This window comes from Tetrao urogallus, assembly GCF_951394365.1.
Source record: "Tetrao urogallus genome assembly, chromosome: 1".
NCBI classification, from domain to species: domain Eukaryota; kingdom Metazoa; phylum Chordata; class Aves; order Galliformes; family Phasianidae; genus Tetrao; species Tetrao urogallus.
This window is the reverse complement of record NC_136813.1, coordinates 181546495-181565930: the sequence shown is the minus strand read 5'-3', so window position 1 is coordinate 181565930 and position 19436 is coordinate 181546495. Positions and strand designations below refer to the sequence as shown.

General features: G+C 40.1%; 1 protein-coding gene across 1 annotated transcript in view; it reads left to right on the top strand.

Moving 5' to 3' along the window:
* Window positions 1–19436, top strand: part of GSAP (gamma-secretase activating protein) — a gene marked incomplete at both ends in the record, with an annotated part of 45536 nt that overhangs the window by 21184 nt on the left and 4916 nt on the right. Inside the window, 13 exons of the mRNA XM_079548683.1 lie at window positions 1511–1588; window positions 2015–2107; window positions 3351–3568; window positions 3876–3945; window positions 4654–4736; window positions 5380–5433; window positions 9387–9512; window positions 9926–9981; window positions 10331–10362; window positions 12562–12623; window positions 14159–14254; window positions 18248–18318; window positions 18848–18942. Of these exons, the coding sequence (XP_079404809.1) occupies window positions 1511–1588; window positions 2015–2107; window positions 3351–3568; window positions 3876–3945; window positions 4654–4736; window positions 5380–5433; window positions 9387–9512; window positions 9926–9981; window positions 10331–10362; window positions 12562–12623; window positions 14159–14254; window positions 18248–18318; window positions 18848–18942 (1134 nt within the window). The remainder of the gene's footprint in view (window positions 1–1510; window positions 1589–2014; window positions 2108–3350; window positions 3569–3875; window positions 3946–4653; window positions 4737–5379; window positions 5434–9386; window positions 9513–9925; window positions 9982–10330; window positions 10363–12561; window positions 12624–14158; window positions 14255–18247; window positions 18319–18847; window positions 18943–19436) is intronic.

Genomic DNA, 19436 nt, shown 5'->3' with positions numbered 1-19436 from the left:
GAATCACCTCCCATTATATATGCAATAACTCCTTCATATCACTCAGTACTGAATAGCAAGGTAGCAAGCTATTAGCAGATAAGTCTTTCAGTCTTCCAAGATTAAAGTTTCAAGAAGCTGGCTATTACTCATCCATATCTGTGACAAGTAAGGAATCTCTTGACCTTGAGGAGTAACCTTGAGAGGCATCCCTGCCTCCAGGGGAAGATCCTGGTGTGCGGATGTGCAGGGATTGCTTAATAAGCTCTGGGCTGTCCCTTGTTCAGAGAGTATGATGTCTGACTACCGGTTCCATCTGCATACCAGCCGTGTGTGGTGAGTGTGTGCTGTCTGAGCCTGGTTCAGCAGTCACGACCAGACACCTCCATCGCAGACACTGCTGATGATTGTCGTCTGAGCAGGGTGATGAGTGAAAGGTCAGGGAGGGCGGGGGGGAGGATGCTGCCCCCACAGGAGTCCCCTCAGTTTCTTGTTGTAAAAACAGAAGTGATGCCACGGGTTCTGTAGTGGTGGTATTGGTGTGCATGTGTGTTCAGGCTGGCAAGCAGCAGAACAGGGTGGTGAGGTATGCTGATTCATTTCAAGCAAACTTCAGTTGGCATCTTGTATGAAAAGCTATTTTTCTTAGAAAACCCTTCACCTTTAGCATTAGTGTTGGTCTTGGAGATCTCACTTTTCTTTTTTCTTCATCAGAGAGAAAGCATATTTCTGTGCTATGGTCAGGAATAGAAATCTATCTCCTTGATAATTTTCATATTTTTTCTTGATGGTTCTGTAGACTGTGGACATATGTTACCTTTAACTTTCACACAGTATTAAGTAGCATCCTGATCATGACATCATTCAGCGTTTAGGATGTCACAGCATGGAGATCAGTCATTTTCTCTTTAGCCGTTTTAATCTCTAACTTTTTTGAGAGACTGAGAAAATGGAAGAGATGTATGTCATTCCTACCGGATGCCAGAGGAAGTTTGGTGCAAGCCTGGAATAAAATAAATGGTTGTGCTGATGAAAAACCCATGCAATCAAGGAGAGTCTGAAATTTGCATATGTTTAATCAAATCTTGAAGTAAACTATAGCAATAAAACATGATCGAACTGGAAATTTTTAAAAGCAATTGAAAGGTCACCAAAATGTGAAGCTCAACTATTTAAAGTATTTGGTGGTGTTTTTGTTGTTGTTGGGTTTTCTTTGTTTGCTGAGGGTGGTATCCTTACACGGGTTTGCTCTGTGTTGGGATGGTTCTTTAAGCATGAGTATAGGCTGTGCATTGTGTGGCCAGTTTCCTCGCTCCAGAGAACTGTGTTGTGTGGGTGAATGTCTGCTAAGAATACAGCAACTATGTTTAGTATGAAGTAAATCCATCTGTGCAGAGAAGCCTGTAGAACAGTCTTAAAATATCGCTGTCTGGGTATATTGACTGCTGAAATTTTAATCTATGAAGTTCTATATACTTGGCTGGTAACAGATGGTGTTTCTTGTTTCCATTTATTTATTTATTTTTCACAGGGTTTAGCAAAACTTTTACAGTTTCTTTAGAAAGACCAGAAACTCCTCAATTGAAGGAAGTGGCCTTTTTGAATCTTGGTAAGCTACTCATGTTACTTCCCTGCTTGTTATTGTCTGTCCCCAGTAGTGGAGACAAAGGAGTAAACTTTTTCTAGAAGGATTTTTTTTCTTTCTGAAGTCGTTACATTACTCGGCATTTGATATTGCTCTACCTTACTGTTAGTTAGCAACTTCCTTTGCAACTGATGCAACCTCTGCTCAGGAGATCAGCTGCTGAGTTCTTGAGTGTCTTCAGCCTCTTGAAACCTCCCTTGGAAGTCTGAATGTATTGCCTGCATTTCCTGTGTTAATACAACAGCAGATTCTAATTAATTTCTTTTGTATTTCCTAGTTGTAATCAATCCATAAAGGAGAAATGGGCTAAGATGAGAATCAAGTGAAACATTCGCTTATTTGCTTTAAGAAGCTAAGTGCTAAATTGACCACTGTGATTTCTTTAAATAGACTATTATGTGGCTGCTTATTTGCCTGGACAGTTCCTGCACCTTCTGAATATTCAGCATCCTGACCTGCTGTGCTATAGTTTATTTCTGACAGGTACAGTACGACTGCTACGTGAAGTTTTATTGCATTAGAGGAAACTTATTAAAATCTCTTTATAAGGAAGTTGCATTTGGTCAAGGCTTGGTTTAATGCACAGTTCTGAAAGAGGGAGACTGAAAAACGACTGAGAGATGTTTTGCCACTTTCCATTTTAAAAAGTGTTTGTGAAATGACACTTCATACTTCATCAATTACATACTTCTTGCTTATTATGAAATGGAAGGAGACCTTTCACTGAATTAGAAATTCTTTGCTTTAGTTGCGCAGTTTCCCTTCCCCCATCTTTGCACATGCTTCTCAGTCCTCTGCTGTTCTCAAATTTCACATGGAGATGTAAATTTGATTTTACATTTCCTTCCTCCAATTGAGTTGCTCTAAATGTGTGTGTTTGGAGGATGTGGGGAAAGGAAATCTGTGTTTCCTTCACCTGATCAGGCTGATGCAATTGGATTTAGAGTCTCATCTGAGGCATGTTATTTCATTTCCAATAAACAAATCTTTATGGGAAGTGGGTTATTTTTGGAAATGGAGGACTTTTGTTTGGAAACAGAAGCCCTTTCTTCTAGTTGGGTGAAGGAAAGGTAAGTAATGGGGACTGGCACAGGGGTATCACATGGAGCTAATACTTGTAAATACCTGATTAAAAACTATTCTGCTAGAGATGAGTACAAAGCATGACAACTGTGTGGTGGGCCCACTTCCTCTGATGAACAAGGTCTGTAAACATACTTTATAGTGCTGTGTTGGTGAACCTTGGAGCTAGCATAAGTGAAGTGGCTTTGTCTGATGGTTCATTAAGTAATTGTAGTGCAGAACTTTTCTGTTCTGGCCATTGGGAGACATGGTAAGCAGTCCACCAGCACAAGGTTATATTATGATTCTGAATTTTCTGAATTTAGGCAGTTCTGAACTGTGCTTAAGTGCCAATTCTACTGTATCCCTGTTAGTAACCCTGTACTCTGTTCCATTCTGTGTACTCTGATTTGTGTTATGACTGGGTTCTGAGCCTCAAATCTATGCATCTCCACTTCAGCAATTAAATGTGGACTGGGCTCCTGACTTAGTTCCTTTACCTAGCCAGAACTATTCCATCTTCTCTCTAGAGCAATATCAGGCAATTGGAGCAAGAAGCAAACTGTTTCTTACTGTTGGGGATCTGGGAGTCTTGAGAGAAATAATGGTAGCAGGCAAATTTTATATTCTTAGTCCTTTTTCTTCTCAAACCTATGTTATACAGGTGAGGATGCAAGAATTGACATGTTGCCAAACTGCTCCATCCAGTCCCCACTTGTGTCAACGGTCTTGGATTGCGACGTAGGAAGAATGTATGCAGTGAGCATCAGTGACAACGCCTTAATGAAGTTCCTGCAGAACAGCAAACGAGACAGTGAGAGGTTGGCAGCTCTGCACTGTGCTCTTCTGTGTGTCAGAAGTACGACAGACTTGGAAATGAAGGTGGGAAAAGAATATTCGCTGAGTTCTCTTAGTGACTGATGGTCTCATACTGAGCTTGGTCAGGGTTACGATATCAGTGAAAGAAGAAAAATTCTGATTCGTATGTACTTATTGCTGGTGGCAAAGGCTCATCACCCAGGCTACCCAAGGTGCTTTATTGGTCAAAGCTGACATAAAACGTTCGTCTTTATGTCATGACTTCATGCAAAGTGTTAGTAATGAAACCAAGGTTTCTGCAGTCCATTTTAAGTCCCTTACTTGGCTTAACAGAGAAATGTGAAAATTTCCTTTGTTCTCATTCTGACAGATTATTTGGTGGCTTTCTGAGAACCTATCAACGTGTCATTCTTTTGATCCTATTCAGGAATTTATTATTGGTAAGGTATTCCTTTTCCTGTATGTTAACTTTTCCTGCATAATCTAATTATGACTTAAGGAGAAGCCACAGTGCCATAAACTGACTCTCTTTGAACTTGTTTGTTATGATCTACATTAGCTGACCTGCATATTGTGGCGTTGGAGGCCATTTCAGTAGTCTAGAATGTTATACATTCTCTCAAAATGAGAATGGTAGTATAACTTTTAAAGTGCATTTTTCCGTCTAGTGATGCAGATAGATTTATCAAAATTTAAGGTTACTGGAGAGCGAATTCTCCATCTGGCTTATGTCTGATATCTGGGGTGTAAATAACTGGGATTGGAGAGGAGGAACAAATCTCTTTCAGCCCAGCCCAAACCGTTTTTTTCATAAGGACTTGGCATATCATGGCGTTCTCCTGTAATAGCTGATTTGTCAGCCTATCTAGTGTGTACACTGTGTGCCTTGAGCCTACATGAAAAGAACCCCTGCAGTGCTGAGCTGTAGCCAAGCAGCTGACTGGGCCCTGCAGCCATCTGGACTTCCCTTCCTCCTTTTGTGCAGAGTGGGATGAGTTCCACCATGAAGGAAGCTGTTTCAGAGACGGCAGCAGGATTTGTCCCTAAGCAAGTGTTACATAGATAAGGAACTGACTATGAAGCCTCTTCTTGATAACTGGTAGTTCATACAAATCTCACCCTTCTATATCTTTTTACGTTGTGTTCAGCCTCCCTGTACTGCAGAATGTGTCCAGAAACCAACAACCTGGATAAACTCTTGCCCTACACATCACTGCTTGACTGGACTGGGGTAAGACAACAGCTGGTGCTATAATAACTAGAGGAAGTTTGTTTTTTTCCTGCTTTAATAAAGCCTGTAATTTACTTGTATACATCACCTTTTCTTAGACGTGGTCTGAATTCACATCTGTGTTTTATGCACATTTTATATTGTCAAGTCTTAACCCCAGTGATGTTTTCCACGAATCCTGTATTTTGTCAACAAAAAACAGCATTTATGAAATGAGAGGAGCTGCTGTAATGGAATGGATAATTAAATGTAACGGTTTTCGTAATGAAATACTAATTTAGGGATGATTTTGTTAAGTTTATAATGAATACAAAACATGCTTGACCAGCAAAATCCTGAAGTTGCTTCCAAGGCAACCAGCATTGCTAGAGTTAAGATTCGTAACTTTAGGCAAGAGCAAATGACACAACAAATAAAAAAACTTGATTTTTTTTTTGGTCTATAACTGTTTTAGTTTTATCTTTTTCTAGATGGGATGAATGAGAGACATATCTTCCTTTCTTCTTTTTGGCAAACTGAACGTACAGTTTTTGCTAACTAGATGATTTTGCAAAGAAAACAAGTATTTGGATATTCACTTGTATACCTTTATGGGTGTATGTATTGTGTGAAATTATTTATATTTTATCATTTCTATTGGTAGGTTATCCCTGGAGTAGCATGTGCAACAGACATTATTTCTCTACCTGTGCTAGAGGTAAATTCTAGTACAAAACCACAGTTGCTCATATTTGCAGGTTATGAGCTGCTTTTCTGGGGGGTGGGGAGGAAAAACGGATGATGGTGGTGGTGGTGGGTGTAGGCTAAACACTAATGAAGTAGTGTCACCACAGCCCTGTGCAAAAACAGAGGTGAGCAGAATCTTGCTGTTTGAAATGGCTTATATGTTTACTAAGATGTTGGTTAGCCTTGCTGACGTTTGCTGGCTCAAAATGGTGGGTTTTTTTACATGCCTTTTCTGAATAAAAATTTTCCATTCACCAGAGAAGTTCTCCAAAAACTAATTATTTTTAAATTTAATTGATACCTCTTCATTTGTGACTTCATTAGATTGAGGCAACCTTGACACCATGAATGTGTAGGATTACATAGCCCCACTTTGATATGCTGGAGGGTTAATTCATAGTGCTGCTGTTGGTACCAGTGGTTCGTGACCTGACTTTTTGTCCAAAGCATCCTGTGATTGCAGTGATGTCAGGGCTTTAGCTATCTGAATCTAGACAAATTCCTGCACTGTGTGGAAATGGTGCTGAGCTGGATAGGGAGAGTACATGCTGTAAGTGTAGAAAACTCTATTTTCCATTTAAAACAAGATGAATGATTCTTCCTGTCTTCCATTCCACTCCCTCAGATCCATTTTGGAGAAACATTTGAAATCTTCTTAAGTGCTCCCCACAAAATCTGAAAGATGCTTTTAATAAGCAGCATGTTGTGGGGACTAATGTGAAGAGTCAGTGCTTGAACCCAGCAGTACTGGCAGCGTGCAGCAATAGACTCTGGATGCATGAGAATTTTATTTCTTTAGCACTTTAGAAAGGTGAGAGGCTGTTTCCTCCCTGACCCTTGCAATTAGCTCAAAAAGCTTAAATTTTCATAATATCTTTTAAAATTGGTGAAATTACCCCCCTACTCACTCACTCTTCAACAGTGCCACAGATATCCTGCTGCAGATTCCTGTGACTGCTATCAGGGAATTGGGCATTGTGTGCTTTGCTTGAGAAGGCTGCCCTGAGAGGTGGGTCACCTGGGAGAATCAGATCTTGGGAAATTTTGTTTCTAGATAATCCCTGTCAGTTGCTGAGGCCAAAGTTAGTATGTGTTTAATTTGTCTGAGATTGAACCTCAAGCCCCTGGGGGCAAATGCCTTTAGCAGCTATACTTCCTGATTGTGGAACTCATTTCCTATGTGTCTGAAACCTAAACAGATTTAAAAGGTCAGAGTTGAACTAAAGACAGATATTTCCTGCTATTTCTGACTGCAAATTGCTCTGTCTACTAAGTCCAAGTATGGTAGTACACATGACAAGGCTTAATGCTTTGGCTGCATTGTATTTCAGAGCCACCATAGCTGGTGGGTTCACTTAGTCGTTGTCAGAAGTCAGGTGTTGGTGATGAATCCGGTTCTATACAAGTATTATTTCTTTCGCAGCAGGTCTTCTGGTATTGCAGAGAAAAGTGATGAATTATTGACCTGAAAAGCTCTTTAGTGTCCTCAAGCCCATGAATTGTTGAGAGCCTTTGGAAAGTTTATATTAATATTCACAACAAAAAAGTTTTGTTATTTGGATGAAAGTGTTTTCTATCACTAAGTTCCTGTTCAGCAAGTGATAAGGAGATCAGGGGAGTTGGAGTAGGTGCCCTTTTATGGTCTCTTCCAACACAAATGATTCTGTGATTCTAATGGGGTGACAGTCAGAATAAGATTGTCAGAAACCTTTACATAAGGATTATAATTAATACAAGCCTGATATTTAACTTTGAGCACAGAAACCAAGCTTAAAGGAGTGCAAGTAGGCTTTATGAGAAGGGGGAAAGAAATGGGTGGGAGAAAGAAGGGAAGAAAATGGAGGAAGTCTAGAAGAATACAGATGTATTGTGCAAGCAGTTGTCACAGAGATCAGAGCAGGCTGAGCCGAGCCACAGAGGCTAAGAGTGAAGCTTCATAGTGTAGCTGTCTGTGCAGTTAAATGATAAGTTATGTGGCTCGGAGTGCCTTTGCTGCTAGCCAGAAGTGTCCGTGCAGTTCCTCAGGAGAACACGTGTGCCTCGTAGAGGTCATTGGTATCTTTCAGCCCTTCACTGATGTACAGTAGACTGCTGTCTCCGGCTGAAGCAGCACTGCTTATAAAAAGGCTTCATGGAAGTTTTTCATGGATTGCAAACTGGAAAGACCTGACTAACTTCTGATAGTACAGTGCCTTCAAGGTGTCCATAGGTATTAACTCAGACTCTTGAGATGTCTGCAAAATAAGTACCATCTAAGACACAGGGGGGGACCTTCTCTTTCCAGCTTCTGGACTGATGATCCTCAAGAACGAACAGATTTAAAATAATCTTGTATTTTAAACTTTTTGTCTCTTTAATAAGATCTAATACAGTGCAGGTTTTCAGTGGTGTCTGTTTTTAATTCCAAAGTTTACCACTTCCTGTTGCAGAGTCAGTGTATTAAAGAAATACACTGTATTACTTCCCACCCCCATCACACATCAAATAAAATTCACCGTGGTCTGAAAGCAGTTTTGCTGTGATGCTGCTGTTGCAATTGCATGAATTGGTCACTAGATGATATCCTTACACTGTATTCTTGATGTTTGTCTAATTTTGAGAGGTAGCACAGGCAAGATGCTGCTGTAGTAGGTTGAAGAGCTGATAGTTGCCTCCATCAGGGTGAACACGTGGTGCCATATGCATGCCCAGTTTTCAGCTGCTTAGTATAACATAGAGCAAAAAGTACATTTATTTTTCTGCTGCATTTACAACAATAAAACAACAGTTAGCTCTGTGGCAGCAAGAGAGAAGCGGCTAGCAGAATTGAATCTCTGCATTTAATTTTCCTTGGCTAATTGTGTTTCATAGTAGGAAGTGGTTTGAAGGGCTTTTGAGTTTTTTTTCTAAGGTTATTGTAATTGTTGAAAACTGGAGGAGAGAGCAAAATCCAGTATGCTATCTCAAGTCAGATGAATATTGAGGACTGTGTAGTTTTAAAAACCTTTCTGCCTTCAAATGTCAATACTGTAATATGTGTATTGAGGAGATAAATGTGTTTAAAAGGGACAAGAACTGTTGGTACGATCAGTTGTTTTAAAAAACTGCCACAAAGAAGTGCCTTAATCTCATCTTTTCCTCAGTGATGACCACATTGCTCTTGCTTAATAAACAGTGGCCTCAATCTTTATGCCCAGTCAGTAACTAGCTCAGGAAGACAGTGGGGGTTTATTTAGTTCTTTTTTTTTCCCTCCTCTTTGTTTACAGTTTAAATTAATTCCAGCCTTACTGTCAAAGGCTTTGGAATTGCTGTGGAAATGTTGGGATTTTGTTTCTTTTCTGAGGATAAGGCTCTGTTACTTGAGGCTGGCAAACAGGAGTTGGCAATTGAAGTATTTGAGCAAACTGAAGACAGTGGAAGCCTCCATCCAGATGCCAGAGTCATGGAACAGAAACCCAGAGTGGGGCTTGTTTGACCAAATGTAAACACTCCTGTTCTGAGTCAGGTGCCTAAGGCTCCTTTTACAGTCAAGTGAAACTCTGCACAGTAGAGCCAATGTAATCTGTGGTGCAGTTCTTCCCACCCAAAACCAGCCATCAGAAGTATGTCAGATGAAATCAGACCTAGAAGTACCCATGTCTTCCCAGGAACTTAATAGAATTCTGAGGCATTGCACAAATATGTGCATTGCAGGCATGAGCTCAAGTAGATAAGTGCTACTTGTGCTGTCAAATTAAGGAAATAAAACTATTGGAAAAAAATAATGCAGCTGATTTTGTTTTTAATTTTTTTTTTCATTTCAATTACAGTGAAGCTACATTTACTGCAGTTCTTTCCAATTACTTTGTGGGATAGCCATTAGATATTTCTAATAATTTTCTGATATTTCTAACAGATATTTCTAACAGTGCATGTATTTATGTTTTCCCTGCAATATTTTGCAGATCCAAAACTCTAAAGGCTTCTGGGAAAAACTCGACTCAAACTTGGAGAGTGTGAAGTATGCAGAGCCACACTTGCATTACCACAATAATGTGCTCAGGAGGGAATGGCATAGTCTCTCAGAAGAGGTAAATATGTGTGCACTGAAGCAGTCTCCAGAGCTGCTGCTGAAGAGTGGATGTTTTAAACCCAAAGACGGAAAGGTTTTTTGTTTTTTTACTACAGGGATAAAGGTATGGAAATCTGATTATGAGAAGTGCAAAGACTTGCAATCATTTACTTATAAGGTGGTTGCCTGTAGCTCTGACTTTGTGAAATCAATGCGAGAAAGTAAACAAAAGCAGAACTTAGAATACCTGTGTTGTTAGGTGGGTCGGTTATGTGTGTCTGTGGGCATCGGTATTTGAGAGGTGGGCTGAAGAATCACTAAGTGTTATTTCCATTTAAAATGACAGCGTCATTTCTTGTGTGCATTTTATCAGGAAATATTTTAATTGACCTACTTAATTTGTTTTGGGATTTTTATTTATTTGTAAAACAGCCAGAAGAGAGAAGAGCCTCAGCATATTTAAGGAGTATATTTGAAAACGCCAAAAAGTAGGTATCGTTTTGCATATTTACTCCTTCTTACTTTGTTGAAATGTGGTGAAGGGTTTAGATTTGTCATTTAAATAGCTGATCTGGTATCTGATCAGATATCCTGCTCCGAAGATGAGCGTCCAGCTGAAGATCATTTATGACAGTCCTTGTAGTTGCTGCAGGATGATCTGAAATATCTAGGCTTCTAGAGCTCAGGAATTTATTGTAAATGTGACCAAATGTAGATTTCTTTAATTTCATTAGCTACCTTTGAAAGACCAAAGGGTTGTTTAAGCTTTTTAATGTCCTTACAAAACACTTTAGAGTAATGGTTGTGAAATAAACTGATTTTTGTTTCAAACCCCAGGGTGCTTTCTCATCTGGATGCTTGGGACTCTGGTAAGTAAAACTTTTGTAGGCCTTAGCTCTAGTGTTTGTTAGGATATTTCCATCCAGCTGTTGTCAGCTAAAAGTAAATAGTGTGTGTTGCCAGAGTTTGAGCCGTTAGTATGAGCAGCTGTTAAATAAACACTACTATAAAGCTCTCCTCTAAGGTTGTATACTGTCTAGAAAACCTTTCTAGTTAGGTTCTTCTTTCATAGTGAATCTAGCTTAATATAAGCAGTAAGCCCTTGTTTGCCTAAGAATTTCTTCTCCAGAATTTTTCTGCGAGTATCAGTGATACGATGTTCTGTTGTATCTTGCCCACTTAAAGCTGCCTTCACAAGTGTTGATCACATATTTTATTGCAAAGAATTTTCACTGTGTTCATTGCCAGCCCCTAGCACTTGTCATTTGTGCTGCTGCTGATTATTGCAGTGAGCTCTGATTTTTAGGGCCCTGTATCAACTTTGGTTGCCTCATGTTGAAACTACTGACATGTTTTCTAAAGGTGCATATTGATAATGATGTTCAGCTGTTTATAAAGAATTTCTAGGTAGCTGCCAACAAGTAATAAGCATCAGTGTAGTGCATCTTGCCTGTAGATCATCCTTCAGGTTCTTTAAAAATAAAGCAATGGAAGTCTTTTAAGGTGAAATAAATGTCTTTCAGGGTGCATGCAGAGATGATTAGAAAGGGCTTTATAAAAAGTTAGCTGTTCTCTAAAATACTGACTTGATTTTATGTTATGTGGTGAAATAGAAGTTTGTTTCTCTTCCTTTGCTTTCAGTACAGGAAGAACTGATGAGGAAATCTAGAGTATTAAATTTCAGTAGTTATTATAATCTCCTTCTGTGTAGTTGGAGGGTTGTGTTCCTTAGTGGTCTGCAAAAGGAGAATCTCAACAGACTTAAAAGATGGGCCCGGGTAAACCTAAGGAGTTTCAACACAGTGAAATGCAAGGTTTTGCACTTGGGCTGGAGGAATCCCAGGCATCCATACAGACTGGAAGGAGCGATCCTTGAGAGCAGCCCTGTGGAGAAGGACCTGGGGGTCCTGATGGATGAAAAGCTTAACATGAGCCGGCAGTGTGCTCTTGCAGCTTGGAAAGCAAATGGTATCCTGGGCTCCATCAGAAGAGGGGTGGCCAGCAGGGACAGGGAGGTGATTGTCCCCCTCTACTCTGCTCTTGTGAGGCCCCATCTGGAGTACTGTGTCCAAGTGTGGAGCCCTCAGTACAAGAAAGACAGGGAGCTGTTAGAGAGAGTCCAGAAGAGGGCCACAAAGATGGTCAGAGGGCTGGAGCACCTTCCCTACAAAAACAGGCTGAAGGAGCTGGGCTTGTTCAGCCTGGAGAAAAGAAGGCTGCAGGGCGACCTCACTGCAGTCTTTCAGTACTTAAAGAGAGCCTATAAACAAGAGGGGAATCAACTCTTTGAAAGGGTTGATAACTGCAGGACAAGGGGAAATGGTTTGAAGTTGAGGGAGGGAAGATTTAGGTTGGATGTCAGGGGGAAGTTCTTTACAGAGAGAGTGGTGAGGTGCTGGAACAGGCTGCCCAGAGAGGTTGTGGATGCCCTGTCCCTGGAGGTGTTCAAGGCCAGACAGGATGGGGCCCTGGGCAGCCTGGTCTGGTATTAAATGTGAAGATTGGTGGCCCTGCATGTGGCAGGGGGGTTGGAGATTCGTGATCCTTGAGCTCCCTTCCAACCTGGGCCATTCTGTGATTCTGATTCTGTGAAATCTGAGTAACTAAAGCAACTGTGGGAGAGAACCAGGCAAGTGGGAGGTCATTCTGTGGTGTTTCTACTTTCTGTCTATCCCTTTCCTTAGAAAACCCATGCAGCTCTTTTGCCTTTTATTAGTAAATAACAAGGTCTAAACAGTATATGCATTTGCACTGTGTGGCTGGGAGATTCTCTTTGTATTCCTTCTATACAAAATCACCACGGTATAATACATCTCCCATAAATATCAAAGGAAAGAGTAATGTCAATGAAGTGTAAAACAGTTTGACAGCTTGTGTTCCTCCATGCTCATTGTTAAGTGCAAAGATGGCAAATAAGGGGTTATGTTCCATTGCTCGGTTTTCTCTTATGAAGTCCTTGATTCTGTCACTGTGTTAGTTCTGTATGTGAGTAGATATGTTAACAGAAGGTGGAGATTTGTGTTTCTCGGCGTCATGCCCTTGAATGACTGTGGCTCTGTTTATTTCAGAGGAAAGACTGGTACCCCTCTTTCAAGAGGAAGATTATCAGCAGCAATTACTAATGGGATTGGTATGTGCTTTTGTCACAGTGTGCACTAGGGGACGCACAACCTCAAAAAGTGTAAAGAGTAAGATAATCAGTTCCAGTGCTGAGTGGAAGCTCACTCAGAGCAGCAAGGGGACAAAAGCAGTGTTTCCTAAGTTTTGGAGTTCTTCATCGTGATATCACAATATGATCTTAATAGGTCCTGGTATCATTAGGCATAAGGGAATAACAGGAATGGAAAGTTGATCTGTCCAAGTGGTTTTCTCCACTACAACTTTTTTTTTTAAACTGTTTTTCAGTATCCCTGAATTTCATCTTAATCTGTCAATTATTTTGGGACTACTTCACATCATTCTAACTTTCTCCACCTTCTACTTCCCTCAAAAATATACAGACCTTGCTTCTCGACACCTTTTTACTGTCTCCCTTTCCTTCTGCCTCACTATAGGACTGCTATGGCTATTCTGAGGTCACTCCTCTTTTGATGTTCTTTTTTTTCCCCCCTGCTGATGTTCACTAAGTATCTACTATCTTTATGCTTCTGGTACTAAATCCTTTCTTACATCGCCACCTATCCTCCCTCTGTTTAAATATGCATCTTTTCTTATCTCTTGCTGTCAGATCTAAATACAGCTCCTCAGCTTGCATTGGAAAGTCTTCACATATGAAGAGTGTATCAACACTATTCTGTCAGTCCAAATCTAAGGCAAGTTCTCATTCTTTGCAGTCTTGCTATCTTTTTTTCCCAAGTTTTGCCTCTCATCTTCTGAAATTTCTCTACATCTCTTACCTTAAGTAAATTCAGTGAGATCCAAAAAAGCAGATCATCGCTGTCCTTTGTGCTTTCCTGCCAACTGTATTGTTTTCTTGACATGTGGAGATTAATCTGCTTGAAGATTCCTGAAGTCTGAGATTTTATTTACCTCAGTTTTTCTCTGAGCTTTGGGGGAGGGGGGCGGGAAAGCACTTTGTTGTAATTCTCAGTAAAGAACTGCATAATGAACAGGCTATGTGAGGTCAGAGTATTTCAGAAAGGACAGGGTAGGTAGTGGCATGGACTGTATGGTAGCAAGTAGCTGATTTTAAACACTTTGCAATGAATATTTAACCTGAAGTTGTCATTATTCACTCATGTTCTAAGTCATGTTCCATCACTGCTAGCACAAATTGTACTTGTGCTGGCTTTCTCTATTGTAAAATCCCTCAGATTTATTCATATGTAATAAACACAAGTCAATGTTGGTGTTAAAATCTTTATTTCACCCTGTTTCCTTGGTTTGATCCAGAGAGATTTAAGAAGTGTTAGCTTTTTCTCTTCAACATCATTGACAGTAGCACCCATTTTCCTGAATTTACACCAAGTAACCGTATTGAATATTTAGATCTGCTATTGACTTTGAAACCCCAAATTCTCACACAATCTTGCCAGTCCAAGCTGGAATTTTGTCACAGGAAGAGGGTTGTGCAGGTTGCTGTTGGTAAGGCCCTGCAAATGGTGGCGCTTTGGCATCTTTTTGAAGAGACCACAAGGACACTGAATTGTTGGCTTCTTTTCCTAGATGTTTGCTCAGCTAAAGGATCATCTTATGAGACATCTGCAGTATGTAGGAAAAAAGAAGATTGACCAAATAGTGCTGGATTATGTTTCAAACCTGGTTAGTTTTATTTTGCTGTTATTGGTGTGAGCAAACATATTGCTGGGTGGGGAAGTGTGGTGTTGGATATGTGCTGTGTGTGTTTTGTATGTTTTCGTGGGAGAGGGTTGTTTCTAAAGATGTTAAACCATAATTTTTTTTTGTTTTGCTCAGTAATGTGTATGTTGATAAGGTAAATAATACTTAAAACTAAAAAAGAGTTGTTTTGGACTCCCGGGATACGAAAGAAAATTTCCTTTACAGATTGTAGAAATACGGTTTGCTCCTGGAAGTGAAAATCTGAATTCATCCTGAAAGTTGGAAGAATGGTCTTTGGATTCTTTTCAGTTCTTATGCAGTACATTGATGCATACTTTAAGAAATTAAAATGTGATCAAGGGAAATAGAAATTAGGAAAAAAGTTTCATTCTGATATGAAATGAGAGTTAATTATTGCTGTTCCTGCCTATTGGCTTCATTGGGCTTTTTGTGTAACAGATCCATTTTGCTTGAATCCATATGAATTATGTTGAAAACTTCCTTTCTAGATTCCCTGTTTTTCATTATGTTAAGAGAAACTTAAGAAAAAAAGCTGTAAAAACTGTCGTGCATAGAAATTATCATACCTGTTTTTATCTGTCTCAGCATCAAATCCCTTAAGTACACAATGCAGAATCCGTAAGAGTTCATCTGGCAGCAGGGAAATCATGCTCTTTGTCTTCTTGCTAGTCCTGTCACCAGATTCAGAATTTGATCCATGCAGCTCAGGAAACTTTCAGGATGTGGTGCCTGCATCTTTTGTGAAGTCCTTTGCAGATCAGTTCTGTTGTGAATGTTCTCTGAACTGCAGCAAGTTCTGCTGGGGTTACTGGCTTTTTTTTATTCAGGCCTTGCTCTTGAGCTTTCCAATCACCAGAATATATTTTCCCTGTCTTTATAGGAAAAAAGAAAAACCTAGTGACTGATGAAAATAGGAACAGGGCAGCTTGAACAAAAGCTTCATGGCTGATAGCGGTGCTGAAAGAAGCAGAATTGAAGTGCTCATTCTCCTTTCATTTGGTTTTCAGTTATCATTTGTTTGTTATTTATCTAAAGTAAAATAAAATAAAAAGCACAAAACCTACTGAAATACTTTAACAACCTTGATCTGCTAGACAAAATTATTGTAGACTGAATCTTACAGTCAAAACAAATCTCAGCCCTTCACACCCCCACCATCATTGAAATCTTAGGATTAATATTTTTTCTTTTCTTTGAAATTTCTCTTACGGCAAGAATTCTTTCATTTCCATTACAGACTTCTTATTCTTAGAAAAACTGCTATAAACAAAGATCATATGTCTCTCAAAATTACTTCTGGCCTTTGGTGGGTACATGTTGCTGGGTGCTCTTTTGACATCTTTAAAAATCATTTAATTGTTAGGCTTGGGTTTCCTCGCACCCAAGGGTGAAACTGTATCCTACCTTTTGGGAAGTTCTTTTGGGAAATGGAATATTTTGATTCTTTCTAGTTTTCTATAACCTCAGCAGTGTGTAGCTGAGCCAAGGACGCAGGAAGAGATGTGAAAAAAGATTTACTCATCTGTTTGCTTTCTCAAAGGAAGCATAGTGATCAGACAGCCTACTGACACGGAAAAAAGGATCAGGATAAACTCTGTCTCTGTAAGTCTTTGCAGTGGGTGCACCTCTTTAGTAGATAAGCAGCCACAGACATCAGATGTGTTCTCAACTGCAGACAAATAATAGGAAGACATTTGTATTTGACTGTTCTCTGAAGAACATCTGCTTCATATTCCCTTCCCAGGAAAGGGGATCTAGAAAACAGCAAGACCATATTTTTCTCCCTTTTCTCCTTTGCTCCTGATCCTTCTCTTTTAGTCACCATGTCTTTTCTATAGAAACAGAGTTGAGAGAAAAAGAGTTGAGGATTTGTTTTTTTCAAATGACTTCAGTGAAACTTCCCTTCACTCAGCACCTTTGCCTGAAAATGTAAATGTTCAAGATAGCAAAGTACTTTGCAAATGTCAGCTGAGGGCCTGCTGTGTGCCCAGTCTCATTGTTGATCATGGTTTCTGTTGCTAGTTTTGAGTAGTCAAAGGGAAATGGCTTCTGATACTTGCCTCTTGTTGTACCTCCTTACTGAATAAAAAATGATTTTGCCATGAAGGCTTTGGTTTAGCTTCATTTTGTTCCTCCAGAGACCTGCTGCTGGCTCTCAACAGGAGGTTGCCTGCATTCCTTATTTAAAAGAGACGTTTCCTTTCTTGTATGTACTTGTGGGTGGTATGCTGAAAACTGTTCAGGATATGCCTTGTTCTGTGTGATGTCATTTGTGACGGATTCCAGTGAGCTGTGTTCTTGGTGAGGTTGTCATGTCACAAGTTCTTAGTGCTTAAGATTTAAGTAATAAATGTAATAAGTAGGTTGGCTATGATTTTAAAAGATGCTTTCTTTCTGTACGCTGCAAAAGCTACATGATTGGCTGTGTCCTAAAGCAAACGGTGAAAATAATTTTGTTATACAAATAACGAATGAGTCTGGTGTTCAAGAAGCTTTTCCTCCACCTCAGATATTTATCTTCAGATCCATTTGAAAATGCAGCAGAGGCCTTCGCTGCACTCTGTGCTGGCTAGAGAGGGAAGTCATTTTGGCAGCAGGTGTGGTTCTGATGATCCTTCTCTGAAAAGTGGAAATCACTTATTTCCTGGAAAATGAGTGGAGAGAACCTGCTGTTCTCCAGGGATATTAAATGGAAGCTTTCCATGGCATCCAGAAACCAAGTATGGAAAGTATCAGGTGTTTGTTCTAAGACAGCCACCTCAGTACCTGCTGTGCAAGGCTAGATGAAGTCCTGAAGGGTGGAGGTAAAAGGTGCTGAGTTTTCTGGCCAGTGCTGCAGAGGAGAGCACTTGAGAGTGGTAGTGAAGAGCAGTGTTCCTACTCTGATACTGACTTCTCTTGTGTGTCTGCGCACCATCTAGGTCAGAGCCTGTGACAAGTTAGAGGCTAGAGTGGGCTAGAAGGAAAACAAAACAAAGCAAAACAAACAAACAAACAAAAATTCTCTAGAAAGAGAAATAAGAATGGGAAAAGGCATTCCTGGATTCTGGCCATCTTGAAGGGAGAAGGTTTGTTACTTCTTGTGACACCTGTCTGCAAAACAAGGATCAGCCTTGTTTCCTGAGAGCTTCCTGGGGTTGATTTATTGCAGTTTGAGGCCCAGAGATAAAAGGCGTAGAGGAAGTGTCTCAGCTGTGTGGAAATGAGATGTGGAAGTCATTACATATGACAGCCATAAGGACTGGCTGGAGGGAGTTATTTCAACTCTTTCATGCGTGGTTTCTCTCTTTCAGCTGCTGAATGCTAGAAAATCCAAGTTTGTAGCCTTTGCATGCTGACATTGCTCTGGAAGCCAGCCTGGGAGCACAAGGATCAACAGTGTGGGCCAAGAGATTGTTTTAATTCACTATAGACAAGAAGGGAACTCAGTAGAGCCAGATGAGCATTTGCTTGTCTCATGTTTCCTCCTTGCCTGGGTTAGATCTGTGATTCACCCTGTAGACTGTTTTTCAGCAGACTGAATATTCTACCACCTTCAGCAGCATCCAGTGCTGACTGAGCCACAGGCACCTTTCCTTGCCAATTGCTCAGTCAGTTGGATGTGTGGTTTTCAGTTCCTTGGCAAATTGGTCCTTAAGAATTTGATGCGAGAGCATGAGATCGGTTGATTGCTGAGAAGCAGAATGTGTGAGAATGTGCTGTATGTCTTGCATAATGCTTGGATGAACTGAGAGCACTTACTGTAAACTTCAGGAATGGAGCAATCCAGCTACAGTTCAAATGTAGCAGTTTATCATTTTAAGCCCCATAGAAAAATAAAAATATAAATGCTGAAGTTTTAGTGGGAGTAGTCCTATGATAAGTTCACGATCTAAACTAGTAGTGAAATAAATGAAAGCTGGGGACCTGCTATATACAGGCTTCTAGAAATGTTTGATCTTTTTTTTGTTCTAGCTGAATCTGGTACATCGAATAATGAAAGAAGTTTGGAAGCTATATCAGCTTCATTCCTGCATCTTCTGCTTGTAAGCAAGTCTTTTTTTTTTTTTTTAAACTTTTTAAAATGTGCTCATAATAATTTTGGCCTTGAACAGTCAGTGCTGTGAGTGTCACTATGGCTGTAATTCAGTCTTGCTAATGGTCCTGCTGGCCCTATTGAAGCCAACGTGGATATTAATCATACAGGCAGTTTTATGACTAGAGTTCAAAGCTGCTGGGTTCACAGTGCTCTCCAGCTGGATAGTGGGTGTTGAACAGCTATGAAAGCCAGGTCACTCACAGCAGCACCCAGAATATTTCACCTGTTGATACCGGGTATTGCTAGAGCCTTGCAGGTATGCAGTAGTAGGGATGAAGGAGAGGGCATCACAGAGACTTTGTGTGTGAGCATTTAGAAGAACATCTAGTGCTGCAGGGTGACAGATGCTGAAGAAAGAAAGATAGCATTCCATAGTGATTAAATGCAAATGCACATTTACTGCACATATTGTTTGACCACAGTACTCTGGTATGTGGGCATTTCAATTCCTAATATGCTCCTGTTATGTTAAATAGTGATGAGAGAGGAAGTGAAGCAGAGTTCAGGGTGTTTCACATCATGAGTCGAATTCTGGAAGCTGCAAATGGCATGTGTATGCCTTTACCTCCTGGTAAGTGCTATTTTTTACTGTTGTAACGCATATCAATTCCTCCCAGGAGAATACAAGTTGTAGCATGTGTGTCAGGTTAGCTCTGGCAGTATTTAAATCTCTTCAAGACATTTGTGGAGGGAAAGGTCCTCCATAAATGTGTGCAAGTGAAGTGAAGCGTAACTGAATATCTGATACAAATAGAGACAACAAATCAGAGGTTCAGTTAGCTGTTTTCAGTTTCCAGTGGAGAATGTGGGTACAGCCATAGCTCACAACTAAGATTTAGATGACTTTCCCTTAGATTTTATAAGACAGCTAGATTCAAATGTCAAGGGCGAGAGGGGAAAATCCTTTCCTGGAGCAAAACCAGAGTGTTTTTTCTCATGCTGTTGCTCTGCAAATGTTTTTCAGTTTTATCCTGAACAAATTGCCCCTGGTCTTTCTGAAGGAGATGATCTGTAATTGCTTACAGTCTTTTCAAAGCACTCAGTTATTTTTGTTAGGACAAGGCT